The sequence below is a fragment of the Talpa occidentalis genome, unplaced genomic scaffold, assembly GCF_014898055.3.
Source record: "Talpa occidentalis isolate TD23 unplaced genomic scaffold, MPIMG_talOcc4v2.1 talOcc4.8, whole genome shotgun sequence".
NCBI classification, from domain to species: Eukaryota; Metazoa; Chordata; class Mammalia; order Eulipotyphla; family Talpidae; genus Talpa; species Talpa occidentalis.
Genome location: NW_023605194.1, coordinates 64134304 through 64160779, shown reverse-complemented (window position 1 = coordinate 64160779; position 26476 = coordinate 64134304). Strand labels below are relative to the sequence as shown.

Genomic DNA, 26476 nt, shown 5'->3' with positions numbered 1-26476 from the left:
GTGATAATTCCACAAGGTGAACTGAACAAAGTGCCATGTAAGTGGCTATATTCGAAGACAAAGGAGACAGTCTGTGAATTCTCAGTTTTTCAGAGGTGAACTTTTCTGGGGCTTAACCAGTAACTGGCCTGGAACAGCAGCTTAAACTTTTAGCAATAACTGCTACTTCAAAGTACTGGCATTTTCCCAGGTCATCTCCCAGGGTGTCAAAATTTAACCTGTTGCCAAAGTAAACAGAATACCAAACTCCAAAATGAACACATAGTTCTTTTCTCCAAAAAAAAAAAAAAAAAAAAAAAAAAAAAAGCACAATCATATTTATTTAGTTGAACATTTCCTGTTTAAGGAAAACCTAGCACATATATATAAGCACATACCCCTTGAAGCCAGATAACCTAAAAGGAAAAATAAGGGCAAAGTTCTGTTCAACAGATAAATTTATCTTCGCTTCTGGAAGATGTTTCCACGTCCCATTCCACGTCCTCTTCCTCTTGCAGCCACTGAAGGGGAAAGGAGAAGAAAGGGCACGGTCAGGTCAGTGTGGTCAGTAAGTCCTCACGCCATAGAGCAGCAGCAGTCAAGGACACAAGCGCAGGAAGGCGCGCGAAGAGCACCTGGTCCAACACCATGCCTGCCCCATCACATGTCAAGGGAAGATCAGAGCCCGAGAGAGGGGCGAACCTGGCTCCTGGCCTCAGAGCTGCAGTAAGCTCTAAACTGCCTTTCTTTCCAGCACTGCTCTCTCCAAGACTGGGAAAGCAAGGTGTCAAGTGCGAAGGTGGTTTTGGAGACAGTCTCAGAACCACTGAAAAGATGAATTCCCAGAACTGGCTCAGGGCAAGCTAATAAAACTCAACAGATGCATTTAATTCACACTTACAGCTCCCAAACAATTATAGTTAAATGTTAACATCTGTTATATCTGGGTGACAAGTCTTATTCTTTGAGTTTGTCTACATGTGTGAAATGTTCGTAACAAAAACAAAAACAAACAAACAAACAAAAACCAAAAAAACCCCCACCACTACCAACGACCACCCACAAAAAACCCAAAACCCCTTTCCACACTAAGGGCACAAGATTGCCGTTCTCCGGGACCCAAGTAATCTAGGAGGGGACCAGTGGCTTGAAGAACAAGTAAAGATATTATTATAGCTACTAATTGGAGTATCACCCTTCTTTCCTCTTACAGAACTTGGGAGTCAACCTCAACAGTGAGGGACGTCACCAAGAACCCAGCCGCTTGCTGAAAGGGCCAGTGTAAGGGTCTGGGAGAGGGAGAAGGCTCAGGCAGCAGTCAGTTGGCCTGGGACGACTCACAGCAAGTGCCTTTTAGTGCACAACCACTGGGGTTCACCTTTTGCTAGAGAAGATGGTGCAGTTACAACGTGACAGTGGGGGCAGTCCTCCTTAAGAAAGCAGAAAATCGGTACTTCTCAAGCTACCTCAAATATGGAGAATCCGTGATTTCCCTACATTGTACATCTTTTTACCATACTATGAACATTTCTAACAACTGCTCTTGCTTTCTTAATCAAACATAAAACCTCTAACTGGGCTGGCCTTATGTGACTGGGACAAGACCTGTGCCATTTTGGAAATGTGCTAAAGGAAGATTTAATTTCAAATATTAGAAATTTTGGAAATAGAAATCCTGCCCACTTTAATGGGTAAAGATGAGTGAAAACTGCTTACTTCTTATCCGAAAATGGATCCGAAAATGGATTAGCATTTCTGTGTATGCTGGGTGTCAATACAAACTCCTGCCCTCTCTGGGAACTGTTGTTACATCATTTCAGAAGCCAGCTAATTCACACTATAGTGCCCCTGCTCACAAACTAGATAAGAACAAATTCCCCAGACCCCCCAGGCAGAATTTCTGGAAACAAAGGGTCTTCTAGAGTCTTAATTGAAGACTTATCTACTCTCTCATTGAAGACTCTTACTACTCTCCATCTTAGTTCCCCAAGAAGTCACTTTGGATTCTGCACAAACCCTGTGAAAGGGGTCAGGTGAAGCAAAACAGAAAAGGTATAAGGCAAGGGGATCTCGAAGATCCCTCAAGACTACAGGGAAAGGGGTGTCAGTGAGGGAAGAGCTGGCAGAGGTCAGATCCACCCTCAGTGCCCAAAGGATTACATGGCCTTGTCCTTAAAGAGAAAAGACAAACCCATATTTTTAAAACCAGGGCATGGGAAGCACCTACCTTGAGCCTTCAGAATAGCTGCTTTTCCCCGACCAGCCCCCGAGCCTTGGTTTTTATTTTTCATGCTCTTTAACATGGGTGCATTTTTCAGCATGTCAGGTAAAATCAGAAAGCGGATCTTGCTGCCACGGATGTACACCTGCTCCAGCTGTGCCACACGGCCATCTCTGTATGTGACTGTGATGTTAGACATCTGGAAGGAAATCATTAGCTTATCAGGAAGGCCAACAGCACCAAAAGATAACAGGCGCACACAAAGCAGGGGCACCTTGGCCAGTGGGAGGAGTACAGAAAGTAATAGTCAAACAAAGGAACCAGGCAGAGCTGGGGAACTACCGGAGTGCTTTCAGGTGCACTGAGGGCACTGCCCAGCAATTCTTTCTTTCTCTTTCTCTTTCCTCTCCCCTCTCTCTCTCCCTCCCTCCCTCCCTCCCTCCCTCCCTCCCTCCCTCCCTCCCTCCCTCTCTCTCTCTCTCAGCCCCTCTGGGAGAGGTATGAGCTTTCCTAGTTTTACAGAGAAAAAAAAATGAAGGCACTTGGTCCAAGATCAAATAGCCAAAATACAGGGAATCCAAATGCAAACCCAACTGCCCTGACTCTGCACTAACTCAGCTGCTACACTGCCTGTATGCGAAGCATGTGACGCACTCAACAGCAGTTTGGCATGTCTAAACTCTACCCTCTCCTGCATTTGCCTGACACACAGACTGCAGAGGCACTGAGGATGTCATGAACACACATCAGATGCAGGTCTATGCTCTCAAAGTGCAGACACAGTCTAGAAGTACCATCCACTCTGGTGTGGATGAGCGCCTAGGCACTGAGAAGGGGAAGTGGAGGGCCTCTACAAAGGGCCTGGAATTGGAGAGGTGTGAGGCAAGAGCTTGCAGAGAGATGGAGGAACCCACAGGATCAAGGACTGAACAGTGAAACTGGAGCTGTAGACAGGGTTGAAACCTCACAGATTGGGGGTTTGTGGTCATATGAAGGGCGAGGAGGATTACAGTGGCACTTAGGAAAGATGAATATGCCAATATGGACAAACTGTGAGATAGAGAGGAGGGAGCCTAGAGGTGAGACCAGCCAAGGGACTGGCTTGGTGTGAGGAGAAGCAAACTTATCAGTGGTAATCTTTGGGTACCATATTTGCCAGAAAAAGGTAGCTTGTTTTATGTGTCTTCTGGTTGGAAGAGAACTGCGATTTATTTAGAATGATTCAAGCCCACGTTACATAGGTGTGCTGTTCTGACTGGCTTGTTACCTTATACTAGCTCACTCTTTTTCTCAAGTGCCAAATGACCACCAGCCTCTACATGAACACCCAGAGTGCAAAAAGACTAACAATATTCTAGGGCTGCCTCTGCTGTATTTGCACAGCTGGAATGGTCTACACAGCTTCCACCTGTCCCTACTACCCCAGTGGGGCAGTAGGCTCAAGTTTCCCACACACCTTCTGCTTTAGGCTCAATATTCCCAGCTTCTTAATAAGTTTCCACACAGGTTCTGATTCCTTGCTGTCCTCCTGTTGCCTTAAGAACACCATAACCTCTGATGCCACAAATGAATACCAGATATGGTTAGACTATCTGAGAGATCCAGGGCCTGATGCAGGCTCACAAATACTAGACATACTGAATACTCTGTAAAAGACACAACAGGCCAGATACCCTAGATCTGAGATCCAAGCCTGGCCATTTACTGGGGCTGTAACCCTGGGTTCTCCAGGCTTCCCTGAATCTCAGTTTCCTCAGCTGCCAAGTGAGGGAAATACAACACAACAACTCTGACGCTCACTGAGCACTTACGGAGATGCCAGGCACTGTCCCAGGTGACTTCTCATTGCAATTCATTTTACATCACAACACTACAAGGCAGATTATTTCATCATCCCCACTGGAAAGAGGAAGAGGCACAGCTAGTCAGAGGCAGATCTGTCCCTACAGGCCACACTCGCAGCCTCTTATTTTCCTGTGCAAGGTCACACTGCTCTTCCTATGTGGCGTGGCTGGGGTTCAAACCCAGGACTATCAGCCTCTATATCCTTATTCTTAAACACACATTAGACCACCCCCGCTTCCTTAGACCTGTTAAAGAACAAGCATGTCTAAATGCTGTTCCTACTAGTAGCACACAGTAGAAGCTTAATAAATGGTAAATCTAAAGGATGGTTAAAATGTCTATGTTGGAGGTCGTGCTATTGCTAAGCCACTTCTCCAGCACATCCCAGTATATATCTTACTCCTTCTTCTGTCATAATCTCCCCAACCCGATTTGAGAATCCCTGTCAGAGTTTTTTATATAAGACCAGTAAGACAAAGTGTTTTCACAAATGGCACGTGTTCTGGCTGCAGTAGGAATGAATCCAGTATCATCTGACGCCCACTACAGCCCTAAGTACACTGCTCTCATGCTCTCCCTGCAGGGCTAGAGAACAGCTGACCTGCACACAAGTCCAAGGTCCCACCACCCATATCCACAGCCTGTTAATAAGCAATAGCTGTATTTTTTTTTGAATCAACTTGAATTTTTTAAAAAGATTTTTTTTAAAAAAGAGTTACTTACTTATGCATATAAGAACTGGGGTACAGGGCCTCCCTGGTGGTGCAGGCAGTTGAGCATGGCGCCATGAGGCTGTCTGCAGGCCGGTCTTGCAGCAACCCACATGGCGAGCCCGCTGTTCCCCTCAGCAGTGTATTTCGCCAGTCTGCCTGTTCTCTTCCCGGCTCTGTCTCTGTGAATCCTCTTGCCCTCCCACAAATCTGGCCTATACTCCAGTTCTTGTATAAATAAAATATCTAAAAAAGAACTGGGGTACAGGCCAGAGGTGGGGGGGGGGTGGGGGGGAGGAGAGAGTAAGAGGATTCACCAGAATAGGCATATTTACTGAAATACACTGCTGAGGGGAGCTGCAGGTGAGACAGATGAGGTCTGCTGTGCCATGTGGGTAGCTCCCTGGCTGGATGGAACTCGCACTGCAGAGGATGAGGATAGCTTCACAGCACTGGGCTTAAGCCCTTGTGCCAACAGTGAGGCCCCAAAATTTATTTGTTATGCATTTGTAATGCATATGGAGTATAGGGCAGAGGTGCGGAGGGGTTGGGTGATGGGTGTGCGTGTGTGTGTGTGAGAGAGGATTCACCAGAGACAGAGTGGGGAGCAGAACAGGAGAATCAACTGAAATATACTGCTAAGAGGAGCAGAGGTCGAGACAGGAGAGGTTTGCTGTGCCTTATGTGGGTTAACTCCCTGGCTCAGAATCGAACTCAGGCTGCAGTTGTGATAGCATGATAGCACCGAGACTTAACCCCTACACCACTAGGGAGGCCCCAATTTGAATTTTTAATAAAAGGCAGGCAGGAATACTCAAATTTGTTTGAGTTTACTCAAATTTGCTAAATAGCCACAAGGAAACAGAGATCAAGAGCCACATACCCAATTAAAAAGACATCCCAGGAGAGAGCTTAATATAGTCAGAATTGTGGGGAGAGCAGTGCTGGCTCCCAGGCTGTAAAGCAATGTTGGGGCACCTAAGGACAGTCAATCACAGCTTTCCTGTTGTGGGGCACATGGCAAGTACTCTGTCCTGCCATTAACAGCAGTGCTCCCCTACTTTTCCTGATTCCTTCTACTAAGTTTCCTGCCTTAAATTTGGCAGAGCAGAGGTGTGACACTCAGCAATTGGATCCAACAAGTTTATTGTACACCTCATCCTTGGAGACTGTTGTTAAGATCACAGACTTGGAAGTCAAAGACCTGGCTTTACAGCCACTTTCACCCTGGACATCTGGAGACTTGTCCTCTGGTAGAGTCCTATGGCGACATAAGGAGCTATTTTTTATAATCATCCTAGCACTGAGTCTGGCACAGAACAAGCATGTGAAGAATGGAAACTTCTAGTACTTAATATTAAGCACACAGCCATTCAGAAATGGGTCCTAGTTTGATAAGTTACACCAAGACTTATTAAATAATTAACAGTGCCCAAATCTTGGCTCCCTGAAGAAATACTTGATTCCAGAGCTGGGTTAGGGAAGGTAAAAGATGAGTTTGTAACAAACATCTTATTCCGAAGGGTAAGGCTGTGCATTCCAAAAAGTTGCTAGGTCATATCAAAAGGACTCAGAAATCAGCTCAGGGAGAAGGCTCCTACCAGCCAAATCTGGAATAACAACATCAAAATAATGATAGCAATGAATTATATGGCAAGGCTCTCCCATATAGTTAGATCTAATGAATACAGAAAAGAAAGATGGAATAAAAAAAAAATTATTTTGCAACCATCTTAGTAAAAAAAGATTCAAGCAAGAAGCTTTACTGGATGCTAAATGGATAAGAGGTATGGTGAGGTATAGTCAGTTGGTATTTGCTCAAATAATCTCTCCACAAAATTCTCATTAGTTACAAAAGGAAAAAGAATATACAATGAAAAGACTACATAATATAGCAACCAGATGATTTTAACATCACCAGTAAGGGGCAAACAGGCATTTTGGGTCTCTGAATGTGAGACTAAGAAGAAATCACCTATTCAGCAACAGTCAAAGAAAATATGCCCTGACCTGAAGCTATGCATCAGCATAACCTCAATTAAGGAACATTTTATGAAAAATCAAAAACAAAAAACCTGACTTCAAGTGATCCTGGACTGCATGATGTAAAGGAAAACACTCATAAAAGACACTTGTAGAAAATGGAATATGAAGTACAGATTAAAGGACAGATACAAAGTTGAAGTTCCTGAATTAATAACTGTACTATAGATACAACAGAGTGCCTATGTTATTAAGAAACATACAAGGGTGGGAAAAATGGGCAGAAGGGGGTCAATTTGCAATGATGGTAGGTACTGAGATGTGAAGCTACTACTCCTGACACTTACATAATCTTTTTTCTTTTTTTTTTTAAAGATTTATTTAAGCACTGGGTACAGTCAGAGGAGCGGGAGGGTGAGAGAATTCACCAGAGCCAGAAGGACCAAAGTACACTGCTGAGGGGAGCAGAGGGGCAGCAGGAGAGGCCTACGTGCCATGTGGGACCCTTGCCCAGCGGCCAGGGATCGAACCGGCGCTGCAGAGGCTGTGGGCAGCTTTGCAGCCCAGCACTCAACCACTGCGCCACCAGGGGAGGCCTCACTTACATAGTCTTAACCAATGTAAGTAAAAATTTAATAAAGGCAAAACAAAGAAATATGCAAAATTATTATGCAATAAAGGAGTATGGTGAATATGATCCACTCTCACACAGTTCAGAAAAAAACAGATTAAAAGTTAGTATTCCTTCTAGCTAGAGAGCTAGGTAACTGAAGAAATTTCCAACTACATTATATTTAGAAATTTCCAAAACCTTCCTGATATTAATTCTGGGCGGTTTTTTTTTTTGGAATTAGGGTTTTGTTTGTCTGTTTGCTTGTTTTTTAAAGATTTATTAATTTATCCATACAGACAAGAACCGGGGTACAGGCCAGATTCGAGGGGAGGGTGAGAGGATTCACCAGAGACAGAGTAGGGAAAAGAACAGGCAGATCTACTGAGATAAACTGCTGAGGGGAGCAGCAGGCACTACAGGAGAGGTCTGCTGTGCCATGTGGGACCCTGGCTGGCTGGGATCTGGAACCGGAGCTGCAGAGGTTGTGGACAGCTTCACAGCGCTGTGCTCAACCGCCTGTGCCACCACGGGAGGCTAATTCTGGGCAGTTTGTAACTAACAATCATGTGAGAGCTATTTTGGATTCTCATTGTTATAAGACTATTTTTCCATAGACTGTTATGTCACAGCACAGAAAACATAGTTCTAAATTAGTCCAGTCAGTGACTGGGTATAAAGGTTATGCCTAAACCATCAAAGCACTAGTTCAGCTCCTGTGGAACCTATTAATGCTATCACCTTTTCCCACCAAAACTTCTAGAAATTGTTACTTTTAAGAATAGTGCAATTTTGGGGTTTGACATTACCTTCTTTATGCTCATAAACTTAACATATGTTCACCATTTCCCCCCCCAATAGAGGAATGTTATTTATTTATTTATTTGTTTGTTTTGTTTATACATGCAGTGGGTACAGTGAGAAGCGCGGGAGGGTGAGAGAATTCACCAGAGCCAGAGCGGGGAGCAGAGCAGGCAGAAGGACCGAAGTACACTGCTGAGGGGAGCAGCGTGCGGCAGGAGAGGTCTGTGTGCCATGTGGGACCCTCATCCGGTGGCCGGAGAGCAGCCGGGGATCGAACCGGCGCCGCAGAGGCCGCGGGCAGCTTTGCAACCCAGCGTTCAACCGCTGCGCCACCGGGGAGGCCCATGTTCACCATTTTTGAAATGAGAAAAATCTTTAAATATTTTAGTCACATATAATTTCCATCAAAAGGTAACTCCTCTCCTCTGGTTTTCCTTAAAAATCTTTACTACATGGGACTCCCTGGTGGCACAAAGGGTTAAAACGCAGCACTATGAAGCTATCTGCAGCCACTGCAGTTTGATCCCTGGCCAGGGAGATGACCCACATGGCACAGCAGACCTCTCCTGACTCGCTCGCTGCTCCCTTCAGCAGTGTATTTCAGTCAATCTGCCTGTTCTGTTCCCCACTCTGTCTCTGGTAAATCCTCTCACCACCCCGCCCCCCGCACACCTCTGGCCTGTACCCTAGTTCTTGTATGCATACACAAATAAATCTCTGAAAAAAATTCTTTACTACATTCTTATGTAGGAAGTATATTGTGTATTAAATACATTTTATGTATCATTTATACCTTGTTTGTACGTTTTAAGAAAAATTTATTTTTGTGTAGAACTGGGGTACAGGCCAGAGGTGTGGTGGTGGTGGTGGTGGTGAGAGGATTCATCAGAGATAGAGTAGGGATCATAACAGGCAGATCCACTGAGATATACCACTAAGGTGAGCAGCAGGCAAAACAGGAGAGGTCTGCTGCACCATGAGGGTTAGCTCCCTGGTGGGAAATCAACTCAGGCTATTAAGGTGGACCTTCAGTGTGGTAGCAGAGATTTAACCTTTAGGCCACCAGGAAGGCCTCTTTGTTCATTCTTTTATAAAACCAGGAAGACACTGTGGAATTTTGTATTTTTCTCCACTTAGATCAACAGCATTTTCCTATGACATTAAATATTGTTCTACACTATTTTATTGGATGATTACCATTCCTTGTAACATACCTTAATTTGTTTAGTCACAAATGTTGGTTGTTTTCATTATGAAAAATACCACTGCAATGGATACTCTTGCATATAAACTCACTGGTTGCATCTGCAAGACCACCAAATCATCTGGTCAGACATCTTTACAGTATAGATGGGAAACCTGAGGCCAGGGAAGCTCAGTAACCTGTCCAAATAAACAGTCGAGTAAACTCATTCAGATCCACTATCCTGTCTTACCCTGTACTCACCAAACAAAAGTACCTTAAAATGAAGATGTATTAAGCCAACAAAAAAAAGAGGACTGATCGGACTAGTTTTTCATCACAAAAGTAAAGGTGGTCTCTGCCCCACAGGCCTTTAAGAGAGCCCTCTATAGCTATCAGATGTCTAACCTCCATAAATGCCAAGAACTGCCACAGTTGGTCAACCTGGCAGGAAGATGACGCTCAAAGCTCTAAAGAAATCACAAATAAATGAACACTGAAAGAATGGCTAGTTAGGACATTTACCTCTCTGGTCTTAACAGGTATCTCATGCTGACAAGATGCTGAAATGCTGCACACACATAACTCATCTGATCTTTGAGACAGTCCTGGCTGTGGATGTTATCCCCATAGTAGACTTGGAAATGCACTGCTCAGATCTCCCTTCAAGGGAGAGCAGGCTGTGAGGAATGCAGGGAGTCAACAGTCTCTAGCCACTACCTTGGGGATCCACAGCATTCACCTGAGGCCACTCTCTCCCCAGGCTGCCAGTCAGTGATGGACCACAGTGGGGGGTACTAGAACTAGGCCACTTCTGCCTCATACTAGATTCTTAACAAGCAACCTCTGCCTGGATTGCCTCAGAGATATGCTACAGTCTAAGGTTCCTCCCAATCTTCCTTCCTGACCCCTCTCCTTTCATCAGGGTTAGCCCAGCATCCCAGTTCTCCTGTTCTCTCTCCGTTATTGTCATTTCCCCCAATAAATCTCTTGCACAACTGACCCAGTATTAGCATCTATGTATTAGGACACAAAATAACACCACACCCCATTTTACAGGTAGAGGAAAACTATGATTAATATGCCTAAGGTCATACAATTAGGATTCAAGCCCATAGCTCCAATTCCAAAGCCCAAGCTCTTAACCTACTGTTTAAAGAAGTGTGCTGATACATTTTGTAAAGTAATGCTGTACAAATTTAAGTCACTATCAGTGAAAGGCAAAATAAGTGTCAAAAGAAGGGCATTGTATCAGGAAGCTGCTGGAGCACTTACATTAGCAGAGTGACATTTAGTAGACAAGTCCTCTAACTTTATTCTGCCAATTTTATGGATGAGAAAACTATCACCAAATCTGCTCACCTCACGGGTAATTGCTCTTCAGGCATATCTCACTTGATTGTGTGCTGCAGATGCTGCCTTTTTAGTTTTTATTTTTTACAAGACCCTCCACCAGTAAAAAGAACGTAATTTGCTAAAGGCTCAGATGTGATTACCTTTTTGTTTAGCAAATAAAACATATCTGCATATTAAAAAAATTTTTTAGACATGACACTACCGCACATTTAATATGCTAAACTCTAGTGTAAATATAACTTTTCTGGGAAACTGAAAAATCTGTATGACTTGTTTGATTGTCACAGCCCAGAGCCCAAACCAGTATCTCAAAGGTGTGCCTGTAATCAAACAATTCCTCCCCCAAGAAAAATGGAAACTAAAGCACCATGTGAGTGGAAGATTATGCTAAATGAAAGGCATTATGTAAACGTGCAGGCAAATGGATAATGGTTCTGAACCTAGAAGATTCTACCAAAGAGAGTAGCACCATTTCTCTTAAACAAGTTCCCAAAACATGGGAGAAAAAATTGTGGGATGAAGAAAACAAAGTATAAGGTTAAATACTCCAAACTTTAATTAACTCTTATTTACGTCCACTTCCCCAGCACTAGTAACAGTGCTGGCACACATTAGGCAATCAATAATTAACTGGTGAATGAGAATATCTTTAAAAAGTCCTGTAATCGCCACTTTTCTATCCTCCAAAACAAAGGTGCAAGCTCCCCCCACAGCTTCACGTGTAAAGCAGGATACCTGGCAGTTCATGTTGTCCTCTGCTTCAATAAGCTTCCCACGATATACTTCTCCGGTATTTGTCTCACAAGTCACAATGTGGCCCTCGGCCTCATGGAGGACTTTAATTGGCACACCAATAGACATCTTGGCAGGAAGAAAGTTCTACAATAAGAGAAAGACAACAATTAGTTCATCTCTCAGAACATGAAAGCATGTAGAATATACCAAGTCTCCCCTAAGGCCCTAATATGCCATAAAACTTAGCAAAAATGCCAAAGTTGTATTTTCTTTAGAAAAAGGAATGTGAACCCATCTGGCAAATACATGCAAGATGAGGGGAGGACTGTGGGGGCTGGATAGAAGGAAAGCTAGTGGGAACAAAAAGTGTTTCCCATTTTCCTCCCTGCTACCATTTCTCTCTTTAACTTCATCAAATAAGCATTAAACAACACCATGTATATGTTGGGGAAGAGAGTTAGAATGTATGTATAGTACAATGTATCTGTCAACTCATAATTGTGGGTAACACCCCTTTGTTAACCCATAATAAAATCTGGTCACTGTGCTCATGTAGCTGTTTATGTTAAACTTAAATGGAAATAAAATTCAAATTAAAAATTCAGTCCCTCAATTTCAAGTGCTCAACACTCATGCATTGCTACTATTGGGCACATCTGTGTACAGACCTGGGTAGTGGAGACACAAACTGAACAATCAAGAGTAGAAGAGGCTGTGCATTCAATTCAGCCCATTAAGTGCCCTTTGATTTTTCTGCTTACTTCACCAAGGAAAGTGAAAGAGAAAATATCAAAGTGACATAGTGACTGTATGCTGTCAAGTCCCAGGGCAAGTTAGGGTTAAGTAGGCAGCTTCAGGGACAGTGCAGGCAGTAATTTTTTTAAAAAAAAGATTTATTTATTTATGCATACAGGAAGGGGGGCAGTTTACAGGCCACAGGTGAGAGAATTCACCAGAAACAAAGGGGAACAGAACAGGCAGATTGACTGAAATACACTGTTGAGGGGAGCAGCGGGCAAGTCAGAAGAGGTCTGTTTTGCCATGTGGGTTTCTCCCTGGCTGGGGATCGAACTTGTGCTGCAGTGGCTGCGGTAAGCTTCATAGGTTGTATCTTAACCCCCTGCGCCACCAGGGAGCCCCAGGCAGTAAATTTTAGGAGACCTTGGACAGGGGAGATAAAAAGAGAAACTCTAAGATTAAAGACTAGGGAAATGGGCACATCTGCCCAGGGGAGTATAGCCACTAGGAGGAAGAGCCAAGCACAAAATAGGATGATGAGATTTTAGAATAGAGGGGGAAAAAAGGTTTAAATATCCCTAGACACAGGCCCAAAACAGCTTCCTTGCCCCTCCCAAGTACAGCGTACTTGGAAGTCCTTACTTTCTTCCTTTAAATAAACTTTACTTTCTTAAAGTTTGCTTCTTTCTGCTTACTTATCTAAAATGTCTGCGAATTTCTTTTTACTGCTTCGTGGGACAAGAACCTATGGCGGTTCAAGGGAACAGCGCATACCGGCTTCACTATAAGCAGGAAATGATTTTTTTTGCAACAAAAACCATAACCAAGGTAAGCACCTATCTTGCAGACAGTGGAAAACCACAGTAGGATTATACACAGGCACGATCCAGTCAAAGTGTGGCAGTACTTAGAAAATTGGATGGAATGGTTTACAAGCAGGGACACTTGATAAAACTTCTGTATCTAGAAGGTAGGTGGAGGCAGAGCTGCAAAGAACGTTGAAAACTGTAACCCTAATAGGACTTAGGCGAAGGAGGTAGCAACCACAAGTTATTTCAAGGCTACTGCCGGGATGCTTCGAAAAACACTAACCTGGGGAGTTTCAGAAAGTGACGCGCACGTACCCTGGGGGGGAAGCTAAAGAACTCACTTCCAGGCCAGGCAGACACTTGGATGGCCGGGCTTCCCGCTCTTTTCCCTCCCCCAGTTGCGCAGGGCTCCTCCGAAGCGCGTCCTTCTCCGGCCCCAGACCTCTCACGAGTGCCTCGGCCTACCCTCACCAGCCCCCAGCCTCTCCTCACCGGATCCGGCCTCCTTTTTTCTCGTGCGGCAGCGACTCAAGCAACTGCGAAGGCGTGAAACGAGCGAATGGCGGGCCAGGAGCTCCCAGAACACCACGCGTTCCCAAAATGCCGCGCGCAGAGCTTGCACCCTTCCTTTTCCTGGTGTTCAGCGCGGTCTCGCCTCTGCTTCCTCCTCACTGCGCCGGCTAGGAAACGTCTGCTCGGCTACGATAGTTCCGGCCCCGGAAGAAGGCTGATGACCGGACCTAGTTGCCGCCGGAAACACCGACCCTCGGGCCGGCGAGGGGAGAGGGGGGCTCGCGTAGCCAGACACTCCACGCCGGGGCCGGGTCGGATCGCGAGGCGGGAGTCTGGGGCCTGGGCCCTTGGATCCCGGGCGGCAGGCGATGGGGCCGAGGGCCAGGCTCTGCCCTCACAATTTAACGCTTGGGCCCCGGCACCGCCAGGTAAGGGGTCCCCTGAAGCGAGGCGAGGTCTCTCCCTCTACGCACAGGGAAACTGAGGCACGGGGTAGAGCGAGGGCCGGCCCGAAGTCGGCCCTCACGGGAGTCGGAGGAGAGCGAGGTCTCCTGGAGCCGCGCGGCGTTTCGGGAAGAGCCGCGCCTTAGCCTGCCGCTGGCAAAGGAGCCGGGCGGAGCAGGGGCGGAGCCTGCCGAGGAAGCCGCGGGCAGAGTCCGCGGAGCGCGGGGCTGCGGGCGGGGCTCGGACCGGGGCCCGGCGCGGAGTGGGGCGGGTCTGCGCGGCCGCGCCCGGGGCTGGCGGGGGGGGCGTGGTCGCCAGCAACCGAGACAGCGAATGGCCGGGACGGGTTTAGGGGGCTGGGCCTCTAGGATTGTAGTCCGGGGGGGAAGGGGAGGGGTCCCCAAACCCGAGGCCCGAGAAGGGGCGGGGCGTGAGGAAGGGGCGGGCCCCGAGTCGGAGGCTTGGAAGGGCCGGGGCGGGGCTTGGGATGGCCCAGCCACCGCCTCCCCTGCTCACCGCGGTCTCTGTGGCCACGGAGGAACCCGACGCGCAGCGGTCCCTCTCCCGCCCTTGCCGAAGCCGAAGCTGCTGCCGGCGCCGGGCCAGGGCCATGGGCGCCCCGCGCCGCCTGGGTCATGAGGACGGAGGCGGAGGCAGCGGGGCAGCAGCTCGAGCCCGGTTAGTGCTTCCCTAGGCCTCAGCCCTCACCCCGGGGAACTAGAGGGACCCCGCCCTAGCGCGGGGCAGGGTCCGACCGCGCGACCTTGGACTGACCGCCACCTCTGCCTGAGCTATAAAGCTTCAGGCGAAACCTGGCCAGGTGTACACACTCGCCTTGGCCCTGCCAACCCCTCAGCTCGGGTCACTTGGAATTTCTTAATATTCCCAGGCTGGAACCCCCTGTCAGCTCCTACAGTGGTCACGAGGGGAGGGTCTTGGTTGTAAGCAGGTGCCACCTTACCCAGGAGCTTCAAGTCGTTCTGGAGCCACCTGGGGAGATTCCGATCCCTCAGGGAACTGTGGGGGAATTGAGGCCTAGAAGGGCAGGGAACTGCCTGAGAGCACAGAGCAATGGGAGGGCCGCTTCTTTTAACCTCAGCCTCCCAGACTCAGCATTTTTGTCTTGCTGCTCTTCTTCACCCGCTGTTCCTTCTGTCTGAGATGACCTCAGTTCTTTTAGGGCAGAGACCAAGATTGGCCCTCAGTTTGCTTCTCTAAGTGCAGGAGAGAGAAAGTAGTGATTCCTGTTCTGCTTAAGGCACAGGGTTGATGAGAAAGAGAAAGTGCTAGTAAAGAAAAGTGAGGAGCCATCTTATGGGAGATGTCATGAGTATATGGGACCCCAATCCTAAGGTATCAGTGGGACCATAGTGTCACACATAGGGATTGGTCTTTTGTGATTGCAGCATGGAGGAGGGTTTTATGCTGTCCTGGGATTTGCATCTCTAAACTTCCAACTCTGTGATCTTGGCCCACTAGGCACTTGGTTTTCTGAGCTTCAGTGGATGCTCACATTTATAGGGACTTTTTATGTGCAAGCACTGCATTAAGTTGTATGAGGCATTTGCAGTGCCTCATTAATCCTCATAATAATCCCAGAATATCATTATATTCACTTCTGCAGATGAACAGACTGAGGCTCAGAGGGGTTAATTATCAAGGTCAGTGAGTTGCCTACTTCCTTGGTGACAGCTGCCAAGTGATTCCAGGTTAGGGCCCTCCAGGGAGGCCTCTGGAGGGCCTCAGGTTAGGGCCTCTCAGGTAGGACAGTCCCTTGACTCTAGACATCGACTTCAGGCAACGGCTTTGGGCTTGGAAGGCCTCGCCTACCCTTATCACCCCCCACAGAAGCATCTCAGGGTCCCTTTGGGCTGACTGCCAATGCCAAGACAGGGGATGGCCACGTGGGGATGTTAGGCCTTGTCAGGCTCTAGGATCAAAGGGGTTCTGGGGAGGAAGGCAAGAGGAGGAGCAGAAGGATAGTGGCGTTCCCAAGGGCCCTGAAGAATATCTATCCTATGCCACATATATCGCACAGACAGAGACAACCCAGCTAGTTGGTGTCAGAGCCCAAGGTCAGGGAGCTATGAACAGAGTCTGGAAGACCGAGGGGACGGGGTGGGGGTGGGCATAGTGGTGATAAGTAGGCCCAAGGCATCTCAAGGAATAAGACCTTTTCGGAAAAGACTTCTATTCACCAAACATGTTTGAGTGCCTGCTCTCGGCTGAGGACTAGGAGGAGGTGAATGTAAGCCATCCCCACCTGCCACTGAGGATTTCTGTTCAGTGAGGAAAGCAGACATCATCTCTAGTACTCTCTATTGAGGGGCTCGGGGCTCAGAGAGAGAAAGGAATTGGAAGTTCAGAGACAACATTCCAGACTAAGGGATATACAAGAGCAAAGACTGAGGAGTAAGTCACCTGTGTATGTAGAGAAAAACAAAAAGGCACTAATTTATGGCCATAGTAAGGGGTTCTTGAGAAGGGAGGCACTCCACCATGAGGGGACAAAAACTGTATTTATACAACTCTCCCTCTACTCGGCCCTTTGGGAACACTTGTTGGAACATGAATCACCAGAGGACAAAGTGTGGGAGTGCTCAATAAATTCATTTCCCCCAACAAATGTTCATTGAGTTACTATTAACCACCAGCGGCACTGGGAACAACAGTGAACAAGATTAGCAACTTCTCTGTCCTCAGATAGGTTATATATAGCTGGGAAACAGACTAGCTTTTTTTTTGGTTACATTTGCAAAGTACTGTAAAGGAAACAAACCGGATGCTGTGAAGGAGGGCTCTCCCACCCCACCCCAAGGCATAGTCAGAGAAAGCTGCTCAGAGACTTTGAACTGGAACCTGAGTGATGAAAAGGGGCAACTTTGAGAACACAAAGGAAAGAGTTGCAGACAGAGAGCTAAGTATGTAAAGGCCCTAGAGTGGAATGAGGCTTGATGGGTTTCCAGGGTTACTGGAACAAGTTGAGCTACAGTAGAGGGCCAAGGTGAAGTTGGTGCGCCTTGTGTTGGGCAGTGCCCTACAGGTCATGGTAAAGGGTGAGAATGTTATCCTGAGCAAAAAGAAACTACGGATGGGATCCCTGTGGCTGCTGTATACAGAGATGAGAGAGGAAGGGTGGAATTTGAGGCAGAAGACAGGCAGGAGTCAGGCAGGCCTGAGCCCTCAGGACTGAATCTGAGTGGGAGGTGGTGAATATGCAGAGATTTTGAATGAGGGGCCTGGGTTTCTTTTAGAAGCAGGGCAAGAGCAGAAGAGGAAGTAGGCCCAGACAAGTAGAGAGAGGTCAGGCACCTAAGGTGACTTAGGTGGCATGTAGCTTGCACTCACCCCTGCCTTCCATAGGCCCTTGGAGGTAAGGAGTAGGGGGAGAGAGGCCAGTACAACTTAGCGAAAGAGCAGTCACAGATCCAAACCTTGAAGACTAGTGTGTGTGTGTAGGTGGGTGGGTAGTTTAGATGTAGAAGAGCAGGAACTTGGGGCCCACTCCAGGCAAGGGACTGACCAGACATGTCTAGCAGGTGAGAAGGCCAGGATGGACTCCAGGGCTAGTAAGTGACCCTCTAGGTGGCACCTACAGTGGGCACCAGGGCTGGCATGGCTGGTGGACTCCAGGGACAATTCTGTACAGGCTGGCCTCAGGTTCAAGAGAGGTCCCAGGAACCACTAAGATGAACAGTAGGGAGTCCCTCTTGGTTCTTTAGACTGAATTTTGTCCAGATTCATGGGATCTTAGAGTTGGAAGGTCCTGTGGGCAACGTGCTGACTCGCCTCTACCTCGGGGATTCAGCATATTCTGTACCCCCTTTGCCTTGTGTTCCCTGATTCTTTCCTCTCTAAGATACACCCTTACCATTCCCCCTAGCCCACCCTTCCATTTTTCTCATATGCTTGCTTGTTTTTGCTGTGCACCAGACAGGGGCCTGTGTCACTGACCGTCATATCTCCAGGTCAGGCACTTACTAGGCGCTTAGGAAATATTTGTTAAACATGCTCAAAGTGGACCAAAGTCCCCGCTTTAGAGATGACCAGACTTAGTTCAGCAAGAGGAATTCAGCTGCTCCACCCACCGTGGCAGAGGTGGGCTAGAATGTCTAAATTGAACCCTTTCTGCTCTGCCTCGCCACTTGGCAAAGAGAGAGTGAGAGGTCGCTTAGGATAGCATTCCCTGAACAGATTTTGTGACAGTCTCCTCCTAACCATGGTCTTCATACCATGGTGGCCCTAGGGGGTTTGGAGTCAGACAGTCATCCAGGGGCCTCATGAATTCGGACATGAATATCCGATAAGTACCTCTCATGCCCTGTCTCTCTGGAGCCTGAGTTCACACAGTGGGGGCATGAGTGGAGCATCATGGAGAAGTGACATTCTCAGGTCGGAGTTAGCTCAGGCATCTGGGAGACCAGAAGTGCCCAGAGGGAGCAGGTGTACAAAGGCCCTGGGACATAAGATTCTATCTGGAGGGTGCCTGATGAAAGCCAAGAGAGGCAAAGAGGCAAGGGGTGCTGGGGCAGCACCCTTGAAAGTGATATCCTAAGAGATAGCATTGGAGGATTTTGAGTCAGACTGAGCTGCTCTGACTGGTGTTTTGGGGAGATCACTGTTGTTGTAAGGAGGAAGGATTGGGAGGCCTGAAATGCTGTGAGCCCATCTTTGAACAGCCTCTACAGGATCTATACAGGACCCAGTGATCATGGCTAAAACAGGAGGGGCAGCAGTGGGTACAGCACCAGGGGTTTGTGACCACCATGTGTTTCCATGCAGGGGACTTTGTGCAGCTGCCAGTACCCATCATCCAGCAGCTCTACCACTGGGACTGCGGCCTAGCCTGCTCCAGAATGGTTTTACGGTGAGTGGGTAGCCCAGGCCCTTGCCCTCCACACCACCTGGTCTGGTTTGGAGAGATCTAGGGGGATCCGGAGAGATCTGGGTGGGATTCATCATTCACGTTACTCTCTTTGGTTGGGGATTGGGAGAATGGCCCAGCTTCCATCCAGGCTCGGTCTCATCTGCAAAATGGAGCAAGTGGTGGACCTGGTCTTCCAGGTCTTTATTCTGGGAATGACCAGGAAGTTCCAGGTGCCTAGGTCTGGCCCAGAGAGTGACCCCATGATTGGTACAAAAGGTCTTCAGCCTCTAGCTTTGGGCTCCTGGGAGACAGAGTCGCTGGGGACCCAACCTCAGAGCTGCGGCTACGTGAGCATCACAAGAACCTTGACCACAGAGCCTGGAGGCACAATAATCATCACTTTGCAGGAGAGTTTTCAGGGGACTGCCTGGAATTGCCTGGTGAAGGCCTCTCCTTTGCCCATTTTACATCCAGAATTCCAGGCAAGATAGTGTTCAAGAATGGATTCTTTGACTAAAACTTAGAAAACCATGAATGTGGTCCTAGTACCTCAACTTAGAGATGAGCTAGTGAGGCCAGCGAAAGTGGTGACTTGCTTCAAGTTGCACAACCTGCAAGAATCTAGGCCCCTGGCAGAGCCAGTGTGGCTCCCAGGCAGCACGAGAGTGGGAGATACAAGGTTGGAGACTTATGGGGAGTAGGGGGGTCTGACAGTGGCTGATGGGCCCACAGGTAGGAAGTGACCCAGTCAGCTTCCCCTGGGGGATGAGCCAACTTCAACAGCCCGACTGCCCACAGGTACCTGGGCCAGCTGGACGACAGTGAATTTGAGAGCGCCCTGCAGGAGCTGCAGCTGACCAGGAGCATCTGGACCATTGACCTGGCCTACCTGATGCGCCACTTTGGTGTGAGGCACCGCTTCTGTACCCAGACCCTGGGCGTTGACAAGGGCTACAAAAACCAGGTGAGCAACTAGCCTGCACCAGTCTAGGCATTGCAAGAAGGTGCAGTCAGCCTAAGTACCTGTGCACCTGGATAGCACACAGATGTGTAGAGACCAGGGAGCAGCGTCAGATCTCCTGTAGGCAGGACTTAGGAGCTGGTCAAACCAGGTGACCTTGAGGTTTCTGATGCCCAAGGATTCTGCAGAGAGCTGGATCCTTCCCAGCACCTCCTGCCTGCCTTTGACTGCTCTTGAGGCTATACAGAGATGCCTCTTAGGCTGTCTTCCTGTGCCCTTCCCTGCTGCCCCTCAGCACAAGGCAGGACCTGGGACCTCAATGCACATTGCTCTGACCTTGTCGGCCATCACTTGCCCCTTTTCTTCCTTTCACAAGACAACCAGCTTCAAGCTGAGTAATTGGTATTCTGGGAAAGAACGCAAAATGTTTTCTTTATGAGAAAAAATGCTGATGTCGCCTCGCCAACACACCAATGTAGTCTCCCTCCCTGCACAACTAGAGCTGGTCTTGCCTGCCCCAAGGCAGATCTTGTCCCAGACTCTGAAACTTGGCAGAACAGAGTCACTGCTGCCCTTGTTGGCAAGAGGTTATTACATGGTGGCCAGTGCTGGTCAACTTCTCCTTTGAATGTTCCAGACTAGAACATTCTGACCATGTAACCATGAGGCAGAGAAAAGGGCCTTTTCTGCTTCCCCCACAGGGACTCTGACCCTTTTAAGACCACTGCATTAATGTATGTTTCATGGACTTCCCCCGGCTTAGCTGAATGTTGGCTGAATGTCCAGGTGGATTTAACTGCCCTTTTACTCATTACTACAGACTTCTACTCATACATACCAGGTATATAAGCCCAGGTGTGACTACCCTCCTCGAGGGATCCAACCTGACTCTGACTGCCCACCCATCTGCTGTGCACTCTGACTAGCCATTCTGCCAGCTTGGGAGAACCACAGCTTTCTCCCCAGGCATGCTGCCTGCGCCGTCTCCCTTGCCTGTGCCATCTCCATTCTCTCGCTGTCTCTGACTCTATCACATGATCTTTACAAAAGAGACGAGGGTAGCCCAGATGGGTGACATCCTCCAGCCTGACCTTTTCTCTTCAGTCCTTCTATAGGAAACACTTTGACACAGAGGAGACCCGAGTAAATCAGCTCTTCGCACAAGCCAAGGCCTGCAAGGTGCTGGTGGAGAAATGGTGAGCCTCCCTGCGCCTTCCTTTTTGTACTTGCTCACCCGGACTTGCAGAGGGAGAGGCCTCAAGATGGCCTGCAAGAAAGACTAGGGATTTGTAAGTCAGGCCGAGTGGATTTCCTACCCAGGTGGCTGTGGGCAGTGACTTGCCACCACCTTGGTTTTTTCATCCATAAAATGGGACCAGTGGGCTACTGACTTACTATACCCAAAGCCCTGGTCTTGAGTGGGTCTTGAGCAGAGACTGGAGAGGCAGGTGAGCAAGACAGACTCTAGCCAGCCTTTGGTCTGCTCATAGAATGGTGGCATGGGGCCCAAGTGATGATGTGGTAGCAGAGAAGTATGCTGGCATGGGGTTAGAGGGTATAGGGACATCATTATAGGTTGCCTAGAAAGGCCCGGCTCCCAGATCTTCCCATGGGCTTTGGTGCTCTTACATGGGTCTTCCCTTTCTATCTAGATGGGGGTAGAGTTGGAGGTAGGGACCCAGATTCAGGCAGTCCCTGAGACTACTTCTCCAGGCTCACTGGCTTGCTGGCTCCCTCAGGCTTGCTGGCTCAGCTCCCAGCCATGCTTCCCTAGACCATTCAGCTCAGGTCTCCCTTTTCTTTTCTTTTTTTTTTTTTAAGATTTATTTATTTATGCATACAAGAGCTGGGGTACAGGCCAGAGGTGTTGGGGGGGTGAGAGGATCCACCAGAGACAGTGGGGAACAGAACAGGCATATTGATCAAAGTACACTGCTGAGGGGAGCAGTGGGCGAGACAGGAGAGGTCTGCTGCACCATGTGGGTAGCTCCCTGGCCGGCCGTGGAATCGAACTCATGCTGCAGAGGCTGCAGACAGCTTCATAGGTTGCATCTTAACCCCTTGCGCCACCAGGGAGGCCCCAGTTCTCCCTTTTCTTTATAGATGTCAGTTTTCATTATTAACACAATGTAGCCAATGATGGGTGATTTGGAAAATGGGGGGAAGGTGTTCATGCATTCTTTCACCACATGAGCACCTTTAGAAGGAACAGCAGCAGATGTTTATTTAGTGGCACTTGACAGCTGCTGTCTTACTGAGTGGGAAGCTGGTACTGTCCGCATTCCTCAGGCGAGGAAACTGAGGATGGGAAAAACAGCATGAGCTCTCCACACTCACCGCCAGCGTCTCAGCAGTGCCATGATCTCAACCCAGCACCTCCACACCAGACTATTCCATGAAACTGGCTGCTTTTCCTTCCAACAGAGCCCCTCTTTTCCTGCAACTGAAATCCCACTCTTGTGCCATGGGTTCTCGGTTCCCACTGTAAACTCAGCCAGTCATTTCATTTCTAAGACCAAATGGTAAAATGGCGTGTCTTCTTGGGCTGAAGCCACAAACCAAACCCCAATGTGCCTTAGTTGTGGACCAGGCCACGTGGTGCTCTCATTGCCACTCCTGAGGAGATTTCTCAGGAAGGAGGACCCAAGTGGGTGAGCATCCCCACCATTGAGGATAGTTGTGCCTCTCTCTGGTGTTGGGGACCCCCTTCCAGTCCTTCTCCCCTTTTAAATTCTTACTTGAACTTGCTGCCTTCTGGGGGACAACAAATGGAGTAGTGCTTAAGAATTGGCCTCGGGTTTGTTCCCGGCAGCCAACTCTGCTGAACTGGGGGTTCCCCCTGGAGGTGGTGCTGATCAGCCCTGCCTTGGCAGCCCCTTCTGTGACAAGGAGCTTTAAGAAAAAAAGGAGCCCTTTCTAAAAAGCACTCGGCTTTAAACCTGGTAAAGACGTGTTTGGCTCAGATTTGGGAATCAAATTGGGCTGATAACTTTCCAGTGTAAAACACACGATTTGGGGAAAAGGACCAAGGAGGGCAATTGGCAAAAAGAATTCACCGACCAGGTCAGGAGGTGGGAGTCCCGTGTGCTGCTCTCATGGTGTTTGGCTAGGACTTGTTGGGAGGTGACCTGCCACCCTGTGATGAGCCTGCCAGGGCCAGCTTGTCATTTGGCATCCTCAGTGTCCTCGGTGGTCCTGGGCCACCATGTCAAAGTAGGACAGTCCTACCTGCAAGGAGCTCAGGCAGAGAGAAGCATTGTTCCCAAGCTTTGTGACATAGGGAAGAACTGGGGTCCAAGCAGGGGTCCCCTTGAGAGTTGGGCACCAGCTGACCCTCCTCCTGTTCACAGCACGGTGAGCATACAGGACATCCAGGCACACCTGGCACAGGGCCACGTGGCCATTGTGCTGGTGAACTCAGGGGTGCTGCACTGCGACCTCTGCTCTAGCCCCGTCAAGTACTGCTGCTTCACCCCCAGCAGCCACCGCTGCTTCTGCCGCACACCAGAGTACCAGGGCCATTTCATCGTGCTGCGTGGCTACAACCGGACTGCAGGCTGCATCTTCTACAACAACCCAGCCTACGCTGATCGTGAGTATGGCAGGAAGGATGGTGGGCAAGGGTCTGCATTCAAGTTCCCAAATGCCCTGCCCACATCGCTCCTTCCCTTTCAGCGTGGAGTGGCCAAGATCTTCCTCCTCACCTCTCCCCAAAGCCTCCACTCCTCCTGGGCTCATGTCATTCATGCTACCCCCCAACCATATAGCAAACCAACCACAGACCCGGGGACACATGGCCTCCTCCACACCCAGGCCAGGCCCAGCCATCTGTCCTGCCTACCCTGCTAGCCCCGTGCCGTGGCCCAGGGCCCCAGCTCACTATCTCGTGCTGCACAGACTGCAGTTTCCTCCCTGCTGTCCCTGATTCCACCTCTCCCAGGACAGCCTCAGCACTTGCTCCAGACTGAGGAAGGGGAACAACTCACATTCCTACCCTGCATGGCCCTGACCATCCCCTGTCTGGGCCTCACTTTATCCATCTGCTGAACTGGGGGAGCTCTGAGAATGAAACGATGAAGGCTGTAGTAGGCAAGGAGGACTTGCCAGGGCTGGAAGGCCCGAGCAGGGAGAGGTAGTCAGGCAGGTGCAACATAGTCAGACCTTTCCTGGCTCCCTGGGCCGTGAAACCAGTGTTCTTCCTGTACCTGCTGACCCCTCTGTCCTCTCACCCCCAGCAGGAATGTGCAGCACCAGTGTTAGTAACTTTGAGGAGGCCAGAACTAGCTATGGCACAGATGAGGACATCCTCTTTGTCTACTTGGACAGCTGACATCAGGAGCCTGGTGTCCCCAGGCCCTTGGATCCTACCCTGCCCTGTCCAGCTGAGGCTACTCAGGAGGCCCTGACCCCGGCCTGGGGCTGCTGGAGCTGTAATGCAGAACTGCCTCGGCCAGTGTGATGAAGCACCAGGAACTTGGGGAGACCACAACATGCCTGCTTCATCTGCCACTGCTGAATGTCATTATGCCACCCACTTAACCACCACACCTGCCAGTAGCTGGAGGCATTTCCAGCATGTCTGTGCGGAGCCTCCCCCGGACTTTGAGCCTGACTCCTTCCAAGCCCAGGGGATATCCAGCCTGTTGGTGCCCTTCTTTTCCATGCTCCAGACCCTGGGGAGGTCGGGGAGACCAGAGCCCATGTCCCTGCAGACCAGGGACTGAACGCTAAAGGGAGATGCCACTTGTCAGGACAGCATCTGTATGTTTGGAGACTGTAGCCAACCCCCGGGGCTGTGTATTGCTCCAGACTTTGGTCGGAACCGTCCTCAGCCCTCTCCCTGGAAGTGCTGCAGACCCCTTGTCCCCTTTGATGGATGCCATTGCCCTTCCCAGTGGGCCCTAGTGAACTGGTTGCACTGCCTCTTGGCCCTGAGGAGGGCTGGACCTCAGGCAAAAAGGACTCTGAAACTCCCCCTCCCCAACCCTCCAGGCACTCAGCCCTCTAGGGTGGAGGGTACTAGGCAGGCAGGCTTGGCAGGTAGGGTTCCTGGATCCTGCCAACTGGCAGTGCTGAGCGTGCTCCAGGATGCCTGACCAAGGACCAGGAACATCCGTCTGAGCCCCAAGAATTCCCCCCTCCCCGTGGACACACCCTGGAGGCCTATGACAATAGCCTGAGTGGGAGGAGCCCAGAGTCTCCAGGACTGGGTGCTGTGCTCCTGAAGCAATGTCGGGGAGGCCTGTGGCCTCCCACCCACTTTTGCACATAATGTTGGTTCTCTTCTGTTTTGACAGTGAAAGGTAGTACTTGCCCAGGATCATGTGGCATGAATCATGGACTGGAGCTCTTCCTCGCTGCCCCCCTCCATACCCCCTTCTTTTTTTGGTGGAGGGTGGAGATGTTTGTGGTGGTTTTTTGTTTTTTTTTTTTTTGAGATTTAAATTTTCACATTTAGGATTTGATTCTCAAATGACCCCCAAGTAAGATAATAATAGTGAGTTTGCAGGTACTTTGGAACCACTGACACCTCTTTTTATGGGCCAGGTAAGCCACCTTAATGTCTCTTCCAAAGAGAAGGGGACTCACCTTGAGGCAGACTGAGTATCAGGGCCCATACCTTACAGACAGAAGCTGGTCCAGTCTGTGGAGTTGGCCAGGAAGTAGTAGTGCTGGGTCTTGAACCCAGGTCTGCACCTGAAAAATAAGGGAAATTGATCATTTCCAAGGGGGCTGCCTCTGGCAAAGAACCAGCAATTCCCCAACAGATAATACCGCCCCTGCATCCCTGCATCTTGGTCTAACAGTACTGAAGGCATGATGCAGTGGCAGCTGCTGCCCCTTTCTAAGCCACACTCAGCGTCTGCCTCCACCCAACTTACTGGCCCTATCCCAAGGAGGCTGCTCTGAGATGCTGCATTTGGCCCTGTATACAGGGCTGTCAGACTACCCAGCCGATTGCTTCTCAACACCAGAGGCAGCCTTGGGTCAAGAGGGAGGCACTGGTAACTGGGCAGCTGCCCTGGGTTTCAGAGACTAGTGTTGCTCTCAGACTGGTCTCCTATCGCCTTAATGATGAGTGGCCCAGGATCCTGAGGAACTCCAGTTCCACAAGTACCTCGTGTGACAGCTGTGGGGGGTTTGGGCATCCTCAGGAGAATCCAGGGAAAATGGTGAAAATACCTATACAGAGGGAAGCAGTGAGGTAGCCAAGCTTCCACAGTGGCTGAATGAGTGAGACATGGCAGATGTGCTGGTAGGGCTGGTGTGGGAACAGCCTCTACCAGGAGAGTGGTCACAATACCTCAGTCCATCATGGGACACTGAAGCAGCCCCTGGCCTTGGATGAGGCTTCTCAGGGCAAGCCACAAGCTAGGTGTCACCCACCTGAAAGGGTACGAGAAAAGCTGCCTGTCCCTGAGGTGGTGCCAGCTGCCGAGGGAGTGTTGTGTGAACACTGTGTCATGTTCTTGCGCACGTGAAAGGCAGGTTGGAAGAGTTCAGACATCAGGAGCTTCTGTCCACAGCCCATGGTACCCACAACCTCCTGTCTGCACACTGGGGGCCCAGTGTAGCCCCTGAAGCCACACTGGACTTTTGACTTTGTTCACTCCAGCCACACAGGGACAAAAGGGATCTTTTGCATTGCAGAGATTTTATACATAAATATATTTTGTTTGTAATGAGCCATTCTCAATAAACATTGTCACTGCAAAAT

At 49.2% G+C, this 26476-nt stretch overlaps 2 protein-coding genes across 6 annotated transcripts; one reads left to right on the top strand and one right to left on the bottom strand.

Annotated features, from left to right (window-relative positions):
- Nucleotides 1-275: 275 nt before the first annotated feature.
- Nucleotides 276-14053, bottom strand: SNRPD3 (small nuclear ribonucleoprotein D3 polypeptide). The gene is made up of 4 exons (XM_037495629.2): nucleotides 13466-14053; nucleotides 11427-11570; nucleotides 2207-2399; nucleotides 276-500 (listed from the first exon to the last, which is right to left on the bottom strand). Exons 2-4 carry the CDS (start codon nucleotides 11550-11552, stop codon nucleotides 439-441), a joined length of 381 nt encoding a protein of 126 aa, XP_037351526.1. The 5' UTR covers nucleotides 11553-11570; nucleotides 13466-14053; the 3' UTR covers nucleotides 276-438.
- Nucleotides 13636-26476, top strand: GUCD1 (guanylyl cyclase domain containing 1). Of its 5 annotated transcripts, none has more exons than XM_037495626.2 (6): nucleotides 13636-13914; nucleotides 18713-18797; nucleotides 19596-19761; nucleotides 20863-20954; nucleotides 23208-23350; nucleotides 23994-26476. In XM_037495626.2, exons 1-6 carry the CDS (start codon nucleotides 13704-13706, stop codon nucleotides 24086-24088), a joined length of 792 nt encoding a protein of 263 aa, XP_037351523.1. In that variant the 5' UTR covers nucleotides 13636-13703; the 3' UTR covers nucleotides 24089-26476. The 5 variants fall into 5 exon arrangements, with proteins under 5 accessions (XP_037351523.1, XP_037351521.1, XP_037351522.1 ...); XM_037495624.2 differs by having other exon boundaries at nucleotides 13638-13914; nucleotides 23109-23350; XM_037495625.2 differs by having other exon boundaries at nucleotides 13639-13914; nucleotides 23109-23350; nucleotides 23997-26476.

Bases quoted from the DNA above. Each gene is read 5' to 3' on its own strand.
- GUCD1 (XM_037495624.2), top strand. From the start codon at position 13,704: ATGACCGGACCTAGTTGCCGCCGGAAACACCGACCCTCGGGCCGGCGA. The intron at 13,915-18,712 runs GTAAGGGGTCCC...GTTTCCATGCAG, and splicing joins TTGGGCCCCGGCACCGCCAG to GGGACTTTGTGCAGCTGCCA. The intron at 20,955-23,108 runs GTGAGCCTCCCT...TCCTGTTCACAG, and splicing joins AAGGTGCTGGTGGAGAAATG to CACGGTGAGCATACAGGACA.
- SNRPD3 (XM_037495629.2), bottom strand. From the start codon at position 11,552: ATGTCTATTGGTGTGCCAATTAAAGTCCTCCATGAGGCCGAGGGCCAC. The intron at 2,400-11,426 runs GTATCCTGCTTT...ATTTCCTTCCAG, and splicing joins AGGACAACATGAACTGCCAG to ATGTCTAACATCACAGTCAC. The intron at 501-2,206 runs GTAGGTGCTTCC...TTTCCCCTTCAG, and splicing joins AGCTATTCTGAAGGCTCAAG to TGGCTGCAAGAGGAAGAGGA.